This window comes from Cynoglossus semilaevis, chromosome 8 (assembly GCF_000523025.1).
Source record: "Cynoglossus semilaevis isolate Cse_v1.0 chromosome 8, Cse_v1.0, whole genome shotgun sequence".
In the NCBI taxonomy this organism is placed as follows: domain Eukaryota; kingdom Metazoa; phylum Chordata; class Actinopteri; order Pleuronectiformes; family Cynoglossidae; genus Cynoglossus; species Cynoglossus semilaevis.
In genome coordinates, this window is record NC_024314.1 from 13136184 (window position 1) to 13153959 (window position 17776).

Sequence of the window (17776 nt, forward strand, 5' to 3'; positions counted from 1 at the left end):
CTCCTGAGAGCCGGTGTGATTGTTTGCTGTGGAAATGGGAAGTGTACCGCTCAGGCTGGAAAAAGAGTCTTTGACGGAGCCCCTGGAGACAGGCTGCTTTACTGTCGCCATGACAACAGAGGGAGAATGTTAGATTGTAGAGGACGTGGGGCTGGAGGAGTTATTTGAAAATGTTTGATATGCCGTACGTGGAGTGGCGCTGCCCATTAGCCCTGCGTGAGTCCAGACTAAATAGTTTTCAGGCTGTCAGCAGGCAAGTGTGTTTTTTGGGGGCAGTGATTTGGTTTCCCACTGCGCCGACATCGATCACTGAGTGGCCAGAAGGTGGAGTAAACTTTGATTACTATGCACAAGTTGTAATGTCTGAGGAAAACAAGAAAGAAAAGGGCAAAGAAGAAAACATAATTTGTTGAGGCACTCGATGTTCCAGTTGTTCCAAAGTATTAAAAACATTCAGAAAACACAAAATGTTTGGCTGTGAAGGAAAATCTCAAAGAAACAGTGAAATAATCTGAATTTACTTTGTTGACGTTGTTGATAGATAGGAAGTTCCTTTTGCAAAATTTAAGAAGGAACAACACAGTAAACACAATGTTCTATCAAGATCATTAAACTATAAAAAGGTCAAAGGTCATTGTTGTTGAAACATGACAGATGGCGGCTTTGACTGGAGTAAATCAATTAAAACATTAATGATTAAAGATGAAAGAATAAAGATCATTTCTAGGTTTTTCCCTTACCTTATATCCTCGGCTAACTTTTAGCTTATTTTTGGAAGACATTATGACTGATAAATCAACCTTTTATCAAAAGTTGACCTATTTCCTGTCTCTTACGTCCTGACCTCTCCTTTGACCCTGTGGACAGTATATGGAGACCATCTCCTCTCGGCAGATGGACATGCAGAAGTTCATCGCAGACGGCTGCAGAGAGGCCCTGCTGGAGGAAAAGAGACGCTTCTGTTTCCTGGCTGACAAACACTGCATGTTCTCCTATCATATTATCAACTTCTACGACAAAGTAAGTGTGAAGACGAAGATAACTGTCCTGCTGTCAGGCGGACCCCTGCAGTACTGTACATGTTGGCTTTTTAACACCTGCTCTCTCTGTCTCTCTCTCTGTCTCTCTTTCTGTCTCTCTCTCCCTTGCTCTTTCTCTCTCGTTCTCTTCTGTTTCCAGGCCAAAGAGATGCTAACTGTGAAGATGCCAAACTGGCAGGAAAAGTGCAGCGACATCACCAAAGTGCCAGACACGGTGGCAACAATGATTGAAGGTCTTTCTACCACTCCAGAAAAATCGCCGGCAGTCGAGCAGCGCTACAGCGTGAGTTCTTCAAATGTTTCATTGGTGTATTTGGTGAAATAGGATGCAGTATTTGAAACATACTTGCCAACAGCAGGACAACATAGAACTCTTGTTCTATGTGTAGCACAGTGATTAAGGTCATTAATACATTTACTGCAATCATTAAAAGCCAATGCAGCTGTCAGAGTTGTGCTGTGTTCTGAACTGAAGTGGTTTCATCTCTGTGACCACTTTACATGACATCATAAACACCCTAAAGTGTCGCCACCTGTTGGACGGCCCTCGTCAAGAAACAGAAATCTTTGTGTGAACACTAGTAGTCCGTAGTCCATGGGTTGAAAAACCCAGAAGCTTTAAGTGCTAAACTCATCAGCTACCTCTGCTGAAGTTGGCTTTATCATGATGCTGTCGGCCAATGTGGGCTCTGTCTCTCTGTGTGTACATGACTGTTGTTGTAAATGCAGCTCTTCCCAGGGCTGTACAAGTGAAAACATGAATATAAAATGTTACCTACCGTCAGGAGAACGGACCCTGAGTAGATCAGAGCCTGGAGAGTTTATCTGTGGGAGCTATCTCCTATTTCCTGTTTTTATGAGGTCACATTATGAGGTCACGGCTGCCGTTGCTGCACAGATAGAGATAATAAAAGATGCCTTAATTACAGTAATGACAGTTTAATTCAAGGCCTCAGTAAAGGATGTGTCCTTTGAACAAAATGTTTGCTGTGAATGGAGGATTGTGAACTGATGATGTCACTCTGGTCTCTCTTGATCCAGAACTCCATGCACTCAGTGGTTCCTCCTCCGGCTCCTGCAGTGAAGGCTCAGTTCAGTCCGTTAGCCAACATGTTCGACCCTGAGCCCAGGTCTCCACTCACCTCCTCTTCAGACCACAACTCAGGTACTGATGGCTGCACTGAAAAGACTCAGACTCTCACATTCAGTTACTGTTGTTTTTATGAAAAGACAGCCACTGCTACAATAATAACAACTGAACACACTGAAAAGAAACATCTAAAGCCTAACATATAGTGTTGGTTATGTAAAAAACAACTCACCTTGAATGAAGCATGGCTCCAAACTGCCACTCGTTTAAACATAATCTAAAAAACATTTCTGTCCTGATGAGTGCAAAGGTTCTTGAACGGACAGTTGGGGTGCCGTTGAGTCCTTTTCCCTCACCTGTGCCAGAACGTGTTCTGACATGTGAGATCTTTCCAATATTTCTGATTCCTGCCTGACGTTGTTATTATCAGGTCTCTTTCATAAGTGTTGTTGTGTATGAATGGTTTCCTTCTCCAGACCAGGGCAGTCTGGGCGAGGACAGTCTGACCAGGTCCACCTCACTGTCCTCTGGTCTAAACATGACCAGGAAGCACCGGGTCAGGACCATCTTCCCCCATACGGCCGGTAACAACACCACACTTCTGAGCTTCGACGACGGTGACATCATCACTCTGCTCATCTCTGAGGAGAAGGACGGCTGGCTGTACGGAGAACTGGAGAAGACGAGACAGTAGGTTTTAGTTTTTGTCATTTGTCAAACGTCAGTCAAATTTAAAATATGTCAAAAATAAACTGAATTTTAAAATGTAGCTTTATTAGCTTCAAGTTGTGCAAGGAATTTCTAAAAGTTTGGTTAACAACCAACAAATGAAGGTAAAAAATTAAATAAAATGAAGTTAAAACTCAAATTAGTCAAAAATATTTTTTTTTCCTTGAACCAGAAACTGTCCCACATCTGTGTGACAGGAACTGGTCTCAGCTGGTTGAGATCACAACAAATTCAAATGTTGCTGTTTATATAATAAACAAAACAGCTGTGGCGCTTGACAGGCCAACATTTACATATATATTTACATATACAGTACGTATTCATGACAATGTGTTCTGATCTTGAACACAGCCTGTCGACCATGACCATGGTGTGACAACAACGGTGATAAGGGGTGATGTGGTAAATGAATGACTTTCACCTCCATCCACATCTACAGGCCATGGTGTGGTGCGGGGGGTCTCTCTGTTGTTTTTTTTTTTTTTTTCACAGTAACAGTGAATACAGTGAATACAGTGAATACACACACAGTCCAGTAATAGATGTTTTCACTTCACGTGCTCAGAAGCAGACCTTCCTTTTAACCTAGCTTATATAAAGAAACATGTAAATGTGCGCAAATTGCAGCGTTGTCACACCCATAAAAGGAAATGTACTTTTGTTTCTGACAAACATGCAGCACTTCTCACACATGGCGTTTTTCACATAACTCAGCCAGCAGTACTAGTTCCAGCTTTGTCTTTCCTAACATTTTTGCTGCGCTAATAGAGCGAAGCTAAAGGCTGGGACAATGACAGGAATGTCGACGATGACGATCGTAAATCTTTAACTCTCTCTGCAACTCGCTGCTGCCTGGAAAGACTGTTCATGACTGTAGGAGTGAAATACAGGTGCGAGCCTGGACTCAAACCCACAACCCTCCAGGTGTAAGACACCCACACCACTGGCTGGTGCTCAACAGATGGTCCAAAAGTGTCTCAGCATTTAACATCACACAAATCAAAATAAAAATATGCCATGAAAGGTCAATGAAAGGTCAGATTTTTAAGGCTGGTTATTATATACAGTATCTAAGTATTTTTGACATAGTGTTGTGTTTGCACCCTCCCCTTTCTACAGACGCGGCTGGTTTCCCTCATCATATTGCAGACCTTACACTGGACCAGTGATATCAAACAGGTAAGACAGACATGTTCAAATTCTGGCTCGTGGGCCTGTCGTGGTATTTGGACAGGTTTTATTGCGTGCCTTTAGTGTTTGAAATGACAGCCCGTCATCAGGATGAAACCGAGGCTAATAAATCAGAGCAGTGGAGCAGTTGCAGGTCTTCTCCTGCAGTGGGCAGCAGTGGTGGAGTGGTTCTGGGTGTTGGCACGTTTTAACTGAAGTCTTTTTATGACGTACAGCAACAGCCTGGTGGGAACTCCGGTGCGGAGTCTGAGTGTGGCCAGTCTGCCTGAGCAGCATGAGGACGAGTTTGAGGATGAGGAGGAAGACGGACCAGTGCTGATCCCTCCACCAGACTACAGCGACGACGGCCCCTCCAATCCAGTTTCAGTCTCCTCCACGCCGTCCCCAAAGAACACGGTCAGTATCAGAGCGCTAACGCTAACTCTGCAGCTTCTGTTTCTGGATTAAAATGTTGGGGTGGGAGATGAAGATAATCATTAAGATAATTTTCCACTCAGAGATGGTGACACACGCGGTCAGTGAACATGCCTTACAGCAAGAAGGTCACCAGTTTGATAGCTGGGGTTTTGGGATTTTTCTAAGTTTCCCTCCACAGTCAAAACCATGCAGTTGACCATGTGTACCTAATCAAGTGGCCACCAAGTTTGTGCCCAAATACTGTTTAACAGATGTAAACACTTTTTTTTTGTTGCTACTGTACAGTAAAAACATCTCGCTCACTAGTTTCTCTTTCTAATTGCCTTTGTTGACGTGCCTTTAAGCCAGGCACCCCGTCCCTGGTTGCCAAATTAGGGAGTGTGCTTGTGTTGGGCGTCTGCCATGTTTGAGTTTCTATTACAGCTGACGTCACATGTTCCAAAAAGCTCTTCCATTTCCCCACAGGATTTCTTTATTAGCTAACCAAAGTGAGTGTCGGTTCCACGCCCAGGCCACTGAAAACCATAACACACGTCTTCACTTTTCACCATCTGACAAATCAAGTCTTATCAACATCGACTCAAGGCACAGTCATTCCCTCCACTCCCTCAAACACACCCCGGTTCCTCTACCTTTATTTATCCAGACGTGGAGAGTTTTATGAACCACAAATAGGTTTTTGTTTGAACTGTGCAGACGACGCAGGCTTCAGAAGTCTGCGGAAACACCCAGGGAAAATATGAGATTAGAGGAGGAGAGAGGGAGTAACAGAGGGAGGCAGAAAGGACAAGAGGGTACAGACCCAATTTCATTTGGTGCCTTCACTGTGTCAGCTGATTGAAAATGAACTAGTGTGTGTCCTGGCAGCAGGCGTATCCTGCAGACTCCCTTCTTTCTCCGCTTCGTCCGTACTCGCTGTCCTCACCGTCCTAGGTGTCTGCTGCCTCAGGGTTTTACCAAAAGATTAACTCCTTTCGCTGATCCGTTCTAAATATTGTCAGAATGTAACACCTACTTTTTGTGAACAGATTGGATGCGTTGTAATATTACCACTCAGACACTGTTGTCTGTCTGGACAGCTTTTAGCAGGTACATGAAGGACGGTAAAGTAAACAGTAACAGGTGTGTGTGTATGGAAAAGTCAGGAGTGTCAAAAAACGTGAGTTTGGAGCAGTAAATGAAAATGTAGAGGTGCACTCAGGCTGACACATGGGTTCAGGTGGCTACAAAAATTAAGCAATGCCACAAACTAGCAGATTGTTTTACTTCAATAATCATGTGACGGATGTGGATTGTGGCACAGTGAAAAATAACTTGAAATTCAAAGGAATTTGCCTTACTGTGCCCCTGCAAAGGTACAGTGTCCCTGAGGAAGGAGCTGCCCCCCACTTTTATAATCAGTGGAATAGGCTGAGATGATCAGCTGTGGCCACCATCAGCAGGTCGACTAAAAAAATGAAGAAGAAAACAGTCTATTAAAGCAAAAAGTCCAGAAACTAGAAAGATAAGAAACGTCTGTGTGTTGACTGCTCTCTGCTGGAGCTGTCAGGTACTGCATGTGTTTGTGCTAAATGATTATTGCAGTAGAGTCAACCAGGTTTACTAGAAATGTTAAAGATAAAATCTGAGTTTACATGTGCGGTCGGACCCAGTCCATACAGGCTGGAACCAACAAAAGGAGAAGACTCCAAACACACACGGCGTTGACTTTGATAAGTTTCACACTGACACATTTATCTTCAGCATTTCCACTGTTTCTGTCTGCGTTGTCATCCTCATGCTCACTTAACTGTGTGGAGTGGATAAGAGAGAGAGAGAGAGACAGAGAGACAGAGTGAGGAGGCGCTCACTGGCCTTTCTAGATTGTTCAGATTCCAGACTGAGCTGAGATGTGAAGTGTCAAAACTCCAGCAGTCTGATTAGAAAGAGGAGACGTGGGGTTGATGAAATCTAATCAGACCAGTTGGACTGCAGTCACTACAACTGAAGGAAATATCAGAGGGAAGTCACAGGCTTTTGTTGTGACTATGGCGTGTGTGTGTGTGTGTTTAACTTTTTCTCCTCCATGTGATCTCTGGGGGTCCTTGATTTCTCTTTTCTCTGTTTTAACAACAGGTTTCCTTAGTCAATGGCTCTGCAAAGGCTCCTTTTCTGGGGTGAGTTGAGCTAACGTGTGCTAACACATACTCCCAGTTCATGTATCAGCCGCATGTGACTGATGAGCTAATGATTGGCTGTTTTTCTTGCAGGGGAGGTAATCCGTTTGCCACAGTGAAGCTGAGACCAACTGTCACCAATGACAGGTCGGCGCCAATCATCTAAAGCCGGAGCAGGTTGGCATTTTCACCGCCGTCATGCCTTCTGCGGGAGTCACACCGCGACACAACATACTGTATAGGAACCCAGACCCAACATCTGAACAGCCCGCCTGCCTAGACTCACTAGTTCCAGTCTGCTTTATCAGAGAAAATGTTGATAAAAACTGTCTTTGTGTCTTTTACTGTGTCACTGTGTTGTTTTCATTACCAACAGGAAATCTCCAAGTAGACACTGGAAACACGTGCTCAGACATCGTATTATAATGTTTGACCACAAGTCTTAAAAGGAACATTTCAACCCAAAAGTAAAAATGTGCACTGTCATTGTCATTGTGTGTTAAATACAGTTTGACTTAAATGACAGGTGCTTGGGGGTTGTCTTGTCTTTGCCATGTGAACTCTTTGGAAGAGACACAGGTCAAAGTTGGATCTTTACTTTGGGTTGAATTCTTTCTTTTAGAAAATATCTCATGAGATGTTTAAAGACCTGTAGCCGGAGCAGAAAAAGGAAAAACATGTGAACGATAGAGTGGCCTGAAGCTGAAGGATCAGACTCAGACCGTCTTCCTGACTTGCCAAAAGGTATTCATCCCCAGGACTTTTTAGTCCTCTCTTAGAATTGTATTTGTTGTTGTCCTTCTTAGGAGGCATTGTGAGAATGAAGGGAGACTGTTGCTGTAGGAGAGGGTTGTCCAAGCTCAACAGATTGTCAGTTTACATTTTAACATATGAGAGATATTTATATACTTTAAGTTTGTATCAGATATTTAAATTAAATGTGTAAACAGGAGTTCAGTGACTGGGGTTTCTCTCTAATCCCTGATTTTGCTGGCTTTGATTAAACTGCTGCTTTGTTTTTAATGTGGCTTAAATAACCATTCACTTTGTTCTACCGTTCAATGTTTTCTCCTTCTGTAAACCATGTGCCATTTATGCTAAATTAAAACAAAAAGGCTCCATGTTTGTATTTCATTTGCACAAATATTGACTTACAATTGAGTCTACCATGGACTGCTTCAACAGATTCAACTGACATGGACATCTACAGACACCCCCTTGTATAAATATATACAGTATATGTAACATATGATATCATAAAAATATTGTCATATGTGTAATGTTTGATTACACAATGAAAAAAGGGGAAATGTTTGACAAACAAACAACAACAAGTGGACCAGTACTGGACTACTATACCACACTTGGGTGCACGTTGGACCTAAAAACACTATGTTGGTCAAAAACAGCTACAAGATGGCATTAAAAAGTTATAAATGCCAATTCAGAAATATAAATACTGAATTCAGATGTTGACTGACGATATTATTGGACTGATTGGTAATGACAACAGTATCAATTTGATTAGAATGAATGGAAATCAGATAGAAAGACGTCTCGACTCGTGGTCGCCTATGTATTTGTGACCCTACATTACCCTCTGCTGGACACTGCGGCCATGCACAACCCACTGCTCTCACCTAACCGGAAATATGGTGCAGGCTCACTTCCTGTTTCACACTGAGGACGAATATCAGGATGTGAGCAGCGAGAATATAGCCACAGTGTGAATAATAATCTGCTGTTCATTCAGTTATATATATATATATACATTAATTATGAATAAAATGAAAGACGTCTGACTGAATGAAAGAGCGGTGGTGACGTCACTCCGTCCTACGACTCTTCACTGCAGGTCAGTGTTTGTTTATTCTAAGCGAAACTAAGCCTTTTACTAAGCCTGCACCAAATCAAACTGGTTCTGTGTTCCCTGAGCATTTGTTGAAACATGTCTTTGCACCTTAAAGCAATCATATAATTATTTCCTTATTTTTATCTTGTCACTTGCTGTTTGTTATCGGGGAAATCGTATTTAGATGCCCATGTCGCTGTTTTTTATGCTACAGTATTCATCATTAGAATGCCAATGAAACCATAATTTTAGAAAAAGATTTTACCCTTCGACTGCTGACAATCTTAGACCAAAATACACGAAAGAAATAACAATGTTAATAAAACCCAAAACTGTGAAGTTTTTCTATGTAAATATTATTTACACTCTTGTAAAGTTCTGTTGGCTGTCTTTCACTCTGTTGGTAAAAGCAACTTAATTAAAAAAAGAAAAAATTAAACAATATAATAAAACAGTGTGAAAATGTAGGTATTATGTGCCCCTAATGAACCTGCTACTGTCTTGCATGTCTTTTCCATGTAGCTGTTTGCTGTTAGTGTGGTTCTTATACATTTGCAGACATTTGTCAAAAGTCATAATAATTCCAGTTGGTTGTTGAACCAGCCAAGTGATTCCCTTCTGACTTCAGCCTTTTTGCTTAGAGATTTACCAAATGTGGGATGTTTACACCCAGTTTACAACACTGAAACTCATAAAGAACACATGTCAATTCACCTTTATCTCCATTCAAGAGTAGTGCTGCCATGTGATTGGCCTGTTAAACATTTGCATGAACAGGCAGTTAACCTTATGACCTTCGAGAACAGCATGTTCTTGTGAATTTCTCCATTTTGTTAGTTTCTTGGGTGCATTTAGTTTGTAACGTTTACACTCGTTCATGCATGACTTTAGCTTTAGATTTATTTTGTTTTATTCTTCATTAATGAATGCAGGGGGCGTATTAATGAATGTAGAGTTAGATTCAAATTGAAATCCAAACTATTGACATATATGTGCCCTATATGTACATGAGAATATTTACTACGGATGGCATGAATACAATAAAATGATCAATTCATATTTCGATTGAAATAAAAGGTCACCAAGGTTCTGGACCTTTCTTTAGGATCTCAGTTATGTGTTCAAACCTGTTGCAGGTGCAGCCATGCCCTCCTCTCTGTTGTGGGCTGTGGACGTACATGGGCGGGTCTACAGCCTGTCCACGGTGGGCCAGCAGTGGGAGCTGTGCCGTGATGCCCACTTGGAGTTTAAGAGAGTGACAGCGGCCCAGCAGTGCTGCTGGGGCATCGGTTGTGACAACAGCATCTACCTGAACGTCCACGCCTCAGACGTGCCCGTTCGTTATAAGGAGGAGAGCTACGAGAACCAGGTCAGTCTCTGTTAGCATTGTTAGCACGGGGTTTATTCAGAAGAAAATACTTACTAGAATAAATAATACATTTTGGACATTGTCTCCACTACGTTAAATGTTTCAAGACATTTTGAACGTTTTAAGGGTAAACAAGGTAAAAAATTAAATTTAAATTTAAAGAAAAGTTTCCTGATTTTATGTTGAAGATATTATGGAAGAAAACTTTGTGAAGTCTTGGTTTTTGTCGTCTTTTAAATCCTGAGTAAAAGTGAAATTGTGGAGTTCCCTTTTGGACTGGTGTGACTCTGGAAGGGAAAAAGTGAGTATAACATCCTCCTGCAGCAGCTCTTCTACTTCCTCTGTTTGACCTGAGGTGATTGTGCTGCAGGAGCAGAACTTTAACCAAGTGACTGTGACATTGAAAGACTTCAGTATTGAACTAGCGACTAGTCGTTTTATTCTTTCACTGTCTCTTCTCTGTTGCAGCGCTGGAATCCTGTTGACGGTTTCTCGGAGCGTTTGCTTCCGAGCGACCGTTGGCAGTGGAGCGATGTCACAGGTCTGCAGCATCAGCCTCTGGATGGTTTCCAGCTTCCCTCCAGCAGCTGGGAGTGGGAGGGAGACTGGTACGTGGACGAGAACTTTGAGGGAGAACCTACAGAGAAAGGGGTTAGTGATGCTTCTCTAACCACCCCCACTTAAAATGATTGCAAGGTGCTGGAGAAGATAAACAAATGAATGAATGAATGACTGAAGGTTTTGCTCCTGCAGGGATGGACCTACGCCGTGGACTTCCCAGCCACCTACACCAAAGACAAGAAGTGGAACTCCTGTGTACGTCGAAGGCGCTGGCTGAGATACAGGAGATACCAGGCCATGGACTCCTGGGCCAAAGTCAGTCTGGTACCTTCTACTGTGTGTAAGTGTGTTAATGTAAATAAAGGTTTCTTCAGCTGTCCTCCTCCTCCCTGCCCACAGATCCCCTCCCAGCAGACCACTCTACCTGATCCGTTCAGCGACATCAGCTGTGGAGGCTGGGAGGTCAGCGAGGAGCCCAGAGGTCGTCTGTCTCTGTGGGCTGTGTCTCTGCAGGGGAAGGTAGCTCAGTTTATATTTGTACAGTTTATTGTGGTTTTTATTCAAATGTATAAGATGTGATGGTAAAATGAAAAAAATCCAACCAGTTGGAGACACAGAAACCAGTCTGAACTGGTTTTAATGGTGGCATCTGTTTTGGATCTAGGTCTGGTACAGAGAAGGAATCCAGCACCACAGTCCTGAAGGCTCGGTGTGGGAGGAGGTTCCTCTGCCTGGTGAAGTGGTCCAGATCAGCTGTGGGCCCGGGGACCTGCTGTGGGCCGTGCTGTGGGAGGGGCAGCTGATCGTCAGGGAGGGGATTGGTCGAGACTGTCCTAAAGGTGAACAGCCACAGCAGCAGTGGATGAAGGAGGATTTATATATAATGTTATTTATTGGTAACATATTCTATGTTGTTCTCAGGAACGTCGTGGACTGTGGTGGATTCTCCAAGTCCTGATGTCGGGGCCATACACGTGAGTGTGGGAGTTAATGTGGTCTGGGCCGTGACCAAAGACAACAAGGTGAGAAAACAGAATTATTTACTTAGCACTGTAATTTACTCAGGTTCCTGTCTGTGGTTCTCTTGTAATTTAATCTGTTGTTACTGTGTGTGTGTGTTTTATTATATATATCTCTCTCTTTCCCCCTCTCTCTCTCTCTCACTCACTCTCTCTCTGGCCCAGGTTTGGTTCAGACGTGGTGTGAACTCCCACAATCCCTGTGGTTCTGGTTGGATCAGCATGGTTGGAGAGATGATCATGGTCAATGTGGGACTCAATGATCAGGTGACTTTAGATCACATGATGTAATGACATCACACACAGCTGTAAGGAGTTCACATCTCATGTGTGTGTGTCTGTGTGTGTGTGTGTGTGTGTGTGTGTGCAGGTGTGGGGTATCAGCTGTGAGGACAGAGCTGTGTCCTTCAGACAGGGAGTGACGTCCAGTGAACTGAGTGGAAAAACCTGGAAGATCATCAGCCTTCCCAGAGATGGAGAGCGATCTCACTCCAGTGCCAGCAGTCATCAGAGTGTGAGGGAGAACACACACACACACACACACTTTCTTTGTGTTTATTCTAACAGTATTGTTTTATCTTTGTCCTATTTTTTGCCAGCGCTGGTTGTTTCTTCAGTGGTGAAGCTCGTGGTCAGTCTGTGGTCAGTGATGTGGAATCAGACACAGAGAAAGGAGCCACATCTGATAACCCAGAACCCTTTTCTGCTTCTGTGGACCAGACATTTGACCCCCCTAAATCCCGCATTCCTAAAGTCACCAGCGACAGCTTCATCTCCGAGCTGGTCTCTGATCGAGAGCCGTCAAAGAACATCAGAGATGTGACACCTGCAGTCCTGGAGGAGGAGGAGTTCACGGCTCCCTCTGCTGGTGGTGCCACTCCGTCTCCTTTAGACCCTCAGTGGAGTAACGTGGACCTGGAGGAGGCGCAGGTCCAGCAGCCTCAGCCGGGACCAGCACTGGAGTCTTCTGATACCTGCAGTCTGTCTTCAGTGGCTACGTACACACTGGCTCTGGAGGACTCCTATGTTGCAGATGAGCGCCCCCTGTGGGCATGGATGAGCGGGGGAGGCTGTAATGTGGACAGTCACTCCCAAATCAGCTGGTTTAACTGCTCCATCAACACATCCAGTGAGTTTAGAAGTCTGAAATAGATTTTTTTTTTGTGCATATCTTACCTTTAACATCAAAGAAATAAATACTCCATTTGAATTAACTCCAAATATGAACACTCACCTTATAAACTAAGATATTAAACCGCAATGTCCCTTTAATTTTGGTGTTTAATATAGCAATAACTAACCAGACATCTAGTGGTGAAGCAGTGGTATTGCAGAGTTAACTTGTCCGTTGTTTTGGAGTAATAACAAACAATAGAATTAAAATGTCTTTCTTACACCCTCCTCCACCCAGCTTTGGTACAGTCAGTCCAGTCCATGACTCTGTCTGTGACCCCGGCACAGACGGCAGCCTGGAGGAGACAAATCCTGGAGCAGCTGGGTGAGCGGTCCAAGAGGGAGATGGACAATTTTAAACACTATGAACAGGCCGTAGAACAGGTACGAACCACTCTGATCCACTCAGTTTATTTTTGGCTTTTCCTGTAAAAATAGTTTTTAAATTGAAATCCCCTCTTCCCCCCCCACACACACACAAACACATGTTGGTGCCACAAGTAAACTGTTAATTTAATTCCACACTTTGTTTCTTCATGTAAATAAACTGGTGTTCTGTCTGAAATTGGTTCCTGGTTCCTGGTTCCAGTCAGTGTGGGTAAAGAAAGGGTCCATGCAGTGGTGGAGAGACTGGAAACCAAACAAATGGGTGGACGTTCAGTTTGCTTTGGAGCAGTTCTCAGGACCAGAGGGTCACAAGGACGGAATCCTCTTTGTTTATTACAACTTCTACGAGGAGAAGAAGGTGAAAAACTTCCAGAAAGATTGGTGTAGAGAACGGGTTCTTCTGGTTGACTGACTGTGTCCTGGCCTTCTTCCTTTTTTCCAGTACCTTCATGCCTTCATCAACGAAATCACCATCCTGGTTCCTGTGCTGAACGAAGCCAAACACACGTTTGCCATCTACACTCCTCAGAGAACTCAGCAGAGGTGGCCAATCAGATTAGCAGCAGCCACGGAGCTGGAAATGCACGACTGGGTGAGGAGAACAGCCACCTTGCACAAGATGAGGAACAAGGTCGACTTTCAACAGGAACGAAAGTTTTAGACATTTTTTAATCAAAAACATTTAGGTTCTTTTCTGCTGCTTCATTACTGTTTCAGCTGCATAATCTATAATCTGCTGCTTAAATCCTGTATCTTGGCAGAAGTGGTGCTGTAGCAGCTGTCCCCAGTTGTCCTCAATGTAGACTGTGCCCTCTTGTGGGCATAGATGATATGGCGTATATTTTTATGAAATTAGTTGCTTCAGAATATATGGCAGGACCTGCCAAACTAAGGACATGTGACTTAGTCCGGATAATACGGCACCTGTTTCCCTTCTCTTTCTATCTTCCCCTAATTCTCTCTCCTTGCCTCCCTTTCTCCCCACCCTCCTCCAGCTGGCCTTGCTCAGTGTGTCCTGCTGCGACTCCAGGGGAATCCAGGGACCTCCCTCCAAACAGGCCATCTGGTCCATCACCTGTAAAGGAGACATCTTTGTCAGTGAACCCTCTCCTGCTCTGGAGGCCACACCTTACCCGACACCATGTGACCAGATGTAAGAAAATATGACCCCTAAGTCTTTGGATGACTGTGTGTTTGTAATACTTAACCTGTCGTTCAGGTACTGGCGACAGGTTGGAGGTCACCTCCGACTGGTGGAGTGTAACAACACCGGAGTCGTGTGGGGAATCGGCTACGACCACACAGCCTGGGTCTACACCGGAGGCTATGGAGGAGGTTTCTTCCAGGGTCTGTCCAGCAGCACCGACAACATTTACACCCAGACTGACGTCAAGAACGTCTATATCTACGAGAACCAGAGGTGGAACCCAGTCACTGGATACACCAGCAGGTAAAACAAGCGCACCCGAGTCATCTGTAGGTTTACAGTATGTACAGTGTTATTCTCAGGATAACTCAAACTTTGGTAGAAGGTGGTTTGTGAGGGAATCTGATTCCCATTTGTAATCTGTGAATTTTATAGTTTTGTACTTTGTCCTTGTCAGATAAATAGACTTACTACAATAAAATGAAGCTGAACAGTGTAATACCTATTAATGAGATCAGCCAGTTCTTACTACATTTGAAGATGTTTTTTTTCTAGCAAACAGAGGAACTATACATTTTACCTTTGCCCCCTAAAGTCCTCTCCACAGTCGGTCAAACAGATTCGTCCTCCCCTCCTCCAGGGTCAGGTGTAACCTTAGCATCTTTGTTTCTGTGTGTGTGTGTGTGTGTGTGTGTGTGTGTGTGTTTCAGAGGTTTGCCTACAGATCGCTACATGTGGAGCGACGCTTCAGGTTTACACGAGCGGACAAAGACCAGCACCAAACCGCCCTCTCCCCAGTGGACATGGGTAAAGAGCAGCAAACAGCCTGCAGGGGTTCAGAACCAAACCACTAAGACTCTGGTCTAGTCCAGTCTAATAATAAATGAATAAATAAAATGAACACAATAAAATACAGTAAAGACTTCCTGTTACGTGTTGTTCTCAGGTGTCTGACTGGGCCGTGGACTACGGTGTCTCTGAAGGGACAGACAGAGAGGGTTGGCAGTACGCAGCTGACTTTCCAGCGTAGGTTTGATGAACCTGAGAAATGAAAAACATTTCTCAGGTCCAGCAGCTGTGTGTGTGTGTGTGTGTGTAGCAGTCAGTCTCACTGCTCTGATCTTCTGTTTTTCTTCTGTTCAGGTCGTATCATGGCTATAAAACCATGAAGGACTTTGTCCGTCGCCGACGTTGGGTCAGGTACTAAATAAACACACACTGTTCACTGTGGGTGTGGGAAATAAATTTTCGTTTGTTTGATGTGGTTGGTTGAATGAAAGAATTTCAAAGGCTGAAAGAATAATGTTTTTCCCATGAATCCACTGGATGTTCAGACAAACATCAAATGTTTTAAACCTTGGTCAGAATGTATCAAATATACAGTATCTTTTATTGTTACTCTCGTAAAGGAAGTGTAAGCTGACCACCACAGGACCATGGCAGGAAGTCCCGCCCATTGCTTTGAGTGATGTGACAATCTTGTCATGTTCCGCCGAAGGCAGTGTGGACGTGGTTCCTCTGTGGGCCATCAGTAACAAGGGTGACGTACTGTGTCGACTGGGCGTCACTGCACTGACTCCTGCTGTGAGTCTTCTACCACATGGACACATTATATACTCACTATTTAACACCGTAGACTAGAACAAGGTTGATGTTCTAATGTCCTCCCTCTGGTCACTCAGGGAACCTCCTGGCTCCACGTAGGAACTGACCAGGCTTTCAAGTCCATCTCCATCGGTTCTACCAGTCAAGTGTGGGCCATCGCCAAGGATGGTTCTGCCTTTTACAGAGGTTCTGTATCGGCCCAAAGACCTGCAGGTCAGTATGACGGAGACGACACTTTTTTTTTTTTTTTTACTGCTGCACTGCCTCTCAGATGTGTATCTCTCTCTACAGGAGACTGTTGGTACCACATCCCATCTCCAGCCAAACAGAAGCTGAAGCAGGTTTCCGTTGGATTGACCTCAGTCTACGCTGTAGATGAGAACGGTGGGGCCGACTGATTTAAAACTGATTTGAAATATCAATGAGAGCTGTATATTTTTGAGGAGGATGTCACAGAGGGATTCTTTCTCCCTGTAGAAAACCTGTGGTACAGACAGAGAGTGACTCCTAGCTACCCCCAGGGCTCCTCCTGGGAGCACATCTCCAATAATGTCCGGAAGGTTTCAGTGGGACCTCTGGACCAGGTCAGTGGAACATCACTGCCAAGGTTTAGTGCAGATTTGTTTATATAGATGGTGGAATAATGTTTGTTGGTTGAAGGTGTGGATCATAGCAGACAAGGTTCAGGGCAGCCAAGGTCTGAGCCGTGGGACAGTGTGTCATCGACTCGGTGTCCAGACAGTGACACCTAAAGGACAGTCATGGGACTACGGCATCGGGGTAAGACATTAGAGACTGACATGTACATAAATGTGTAGTTTTTGTTTTTGTGAAGTATAATTCACAGATATAATTGATTTATGAAAGTTAATTGATACAAATTCCACCCCTACACTCACCCACACCCCTCCACCCCTGACCCCCTCTGTCTTAAAGGGAGGCTGGGATCACATCACAGTGAGAGGAAACTCCATGGAGCCAACTCGACTTCCTTCCCTAACAAGCACTCCTATCCCTGCTCTTTGGAGCCCCCTGCTGGACATAAACGCAGAGGCCAACAGCAGTGCCACGTGACGTTGAACTTCACACACAAAGATATTGTCTATAGAACCACTATAACAAAATAAGGTCACAGTAGCAGCAGTGACGTCATTAATACATTTTTAGGTCAGAAAACCTGGGACATTTCTGTGAACATCATTCCATGACATTTCCTTCGTCTCAGACTCTGATCACTGCTGTTTTCTAGAGGTATTTTTCTTCATTTGTTTACATTTGTCAGAACTCTGGTTGCTTAAAACTGCGACACTCATTCACTTTGGCAGACTGCCTTGTAGTCATTGTAAATGACTACAAGGACCAGCACTGTAGCCCCCCCTGGTACAAAAACTGCCATGGTGTCATATCTGTCACAACACAGAAAGAGCCAGTGATGTCATACGACCGATCATTGTCCACTTTTACATCTAGGTGTAGCTGGAACCTGAGCTCCAGAAACTGCAGCCAACACTTGGGTTCAATGGGATCTAACCCAATATTTGCAGAAGTCAAACTTGAATATATTTAAATTGTTTAGGTGAGGAAACCACTGTGTGTCATGGCAGCTTGAAGAAAGAAAGGTTTTCTGTTAGGCTCTGCGGTAGTCCTGTCTTCAGTCTCGTGGCTGCTCCATCAGCAGACCTCTATCTGCTACAGTCGCTTCCTGTACCTGTCGTGCTGCTGCTTGGCTCATTTGGTTTGCTTTTTTCCTTTTTTTAGAGAACTTAATATACCTTTAGATGATAATATTGTTGCTTTAATGGTATAGGTGCAATCTTATTGGTGTAAATGAGGCCTGCAGTGTTTGTGTGGTGGAGGTTTATGGTTCAAACGTCCTCCTGAAAACCCAAACTAAACCTTCCTCTTTCTCAGGAGTTTCCATCATGGTGTTGTTGTCCAGTGTTTGTCGTCCAATAACTGAGCAGTGTGAAAAAGAAAAACAAGAATAAACACTGGCTCTGTGGTGAATCTGAGACACTAGTGTTGTACAGTGGTTCCTGC

At 43.9% G+C, this 17776-nt stretch overlaps 2 protein-coding genes across 2 annotated transcripts in view; both read left to right on the plus strand.

Moving 5' to 3' along the window:
- The window catches only part of baiap2l1a (BAR/IMD domain containing adaptor protein 2 like 1a), a 19359-nt gene extending 11617 nt beyond the window's left edge, over positions 1-7742 (plus strand). Inside the window, exons 7-14 of the mRNA XM_025057320.1 lie at positions 868-1020; positions 1180-1323; positions 2082-2205; positions 2607-2820; positions 3979-4038; positions 4266-4446; positions 6583-6623; positions 6717-7742. Coding sequence (XP_024913088.1) covers positions 868-1020; positions 1180-1323; positions 2082-2205; positions 2607-2820; positions 3979-4038; positions 4266-4446; positions 6583-6623; positions 6717-6789 — 990 coding nt within the window. The 3' untranslated portion in view covers positions 6790-7742. The remainder of the gene's footprint in view (positions 1-867; positions 1021-1179; positions 1324-2081; positions 2206-2606; positions 2821-3978; positions 4039-4265; positions 4447-6582; positions 6624-6716) is intronic.
- A 136-nt stretch (positions 7743-7878) lies between these two features.
- On the plus strand, positions 7879-17746 carry tecpr1a (tectonin beta-propeller repeat containing 1a). The gene is made up of 24 exons (XM_017034750.2): positions 7879-8478; positions 9612-9844; positions 10313-10495; positions 10598-10720; positions 10805-10924; positions 11070-11244; positions 11327-11427; positions 11590-11691; positions 11795-11937; positions 12024-12553; positions 12836-12981; positions 13187-13342; positions 13427-13576; positions 13980-14137; positions 14204-14434; positions 14842-14938; positions 15078-15157; positions 15275-15331; positions 15541-15715; positions 15814-15949; positions 16028-16120; positions 16214-16320; positions 16397-16516; positions 16673-17746. The coding sequence occupies exons 2-24, from the start codon at positions 9620-9622 to the stop codon at positions 16808-16810; spliced, it is 3546 nt and encodes a 1181-aa protein (XP_016890239.1). The 5' UTR covers positions 7879-8478; positions 9612-9619; the 3' UTR covers positions 16811-17746.
- The last annotated feature ends 30 nt before the right edge of the window (positions 17747-17776 follow it).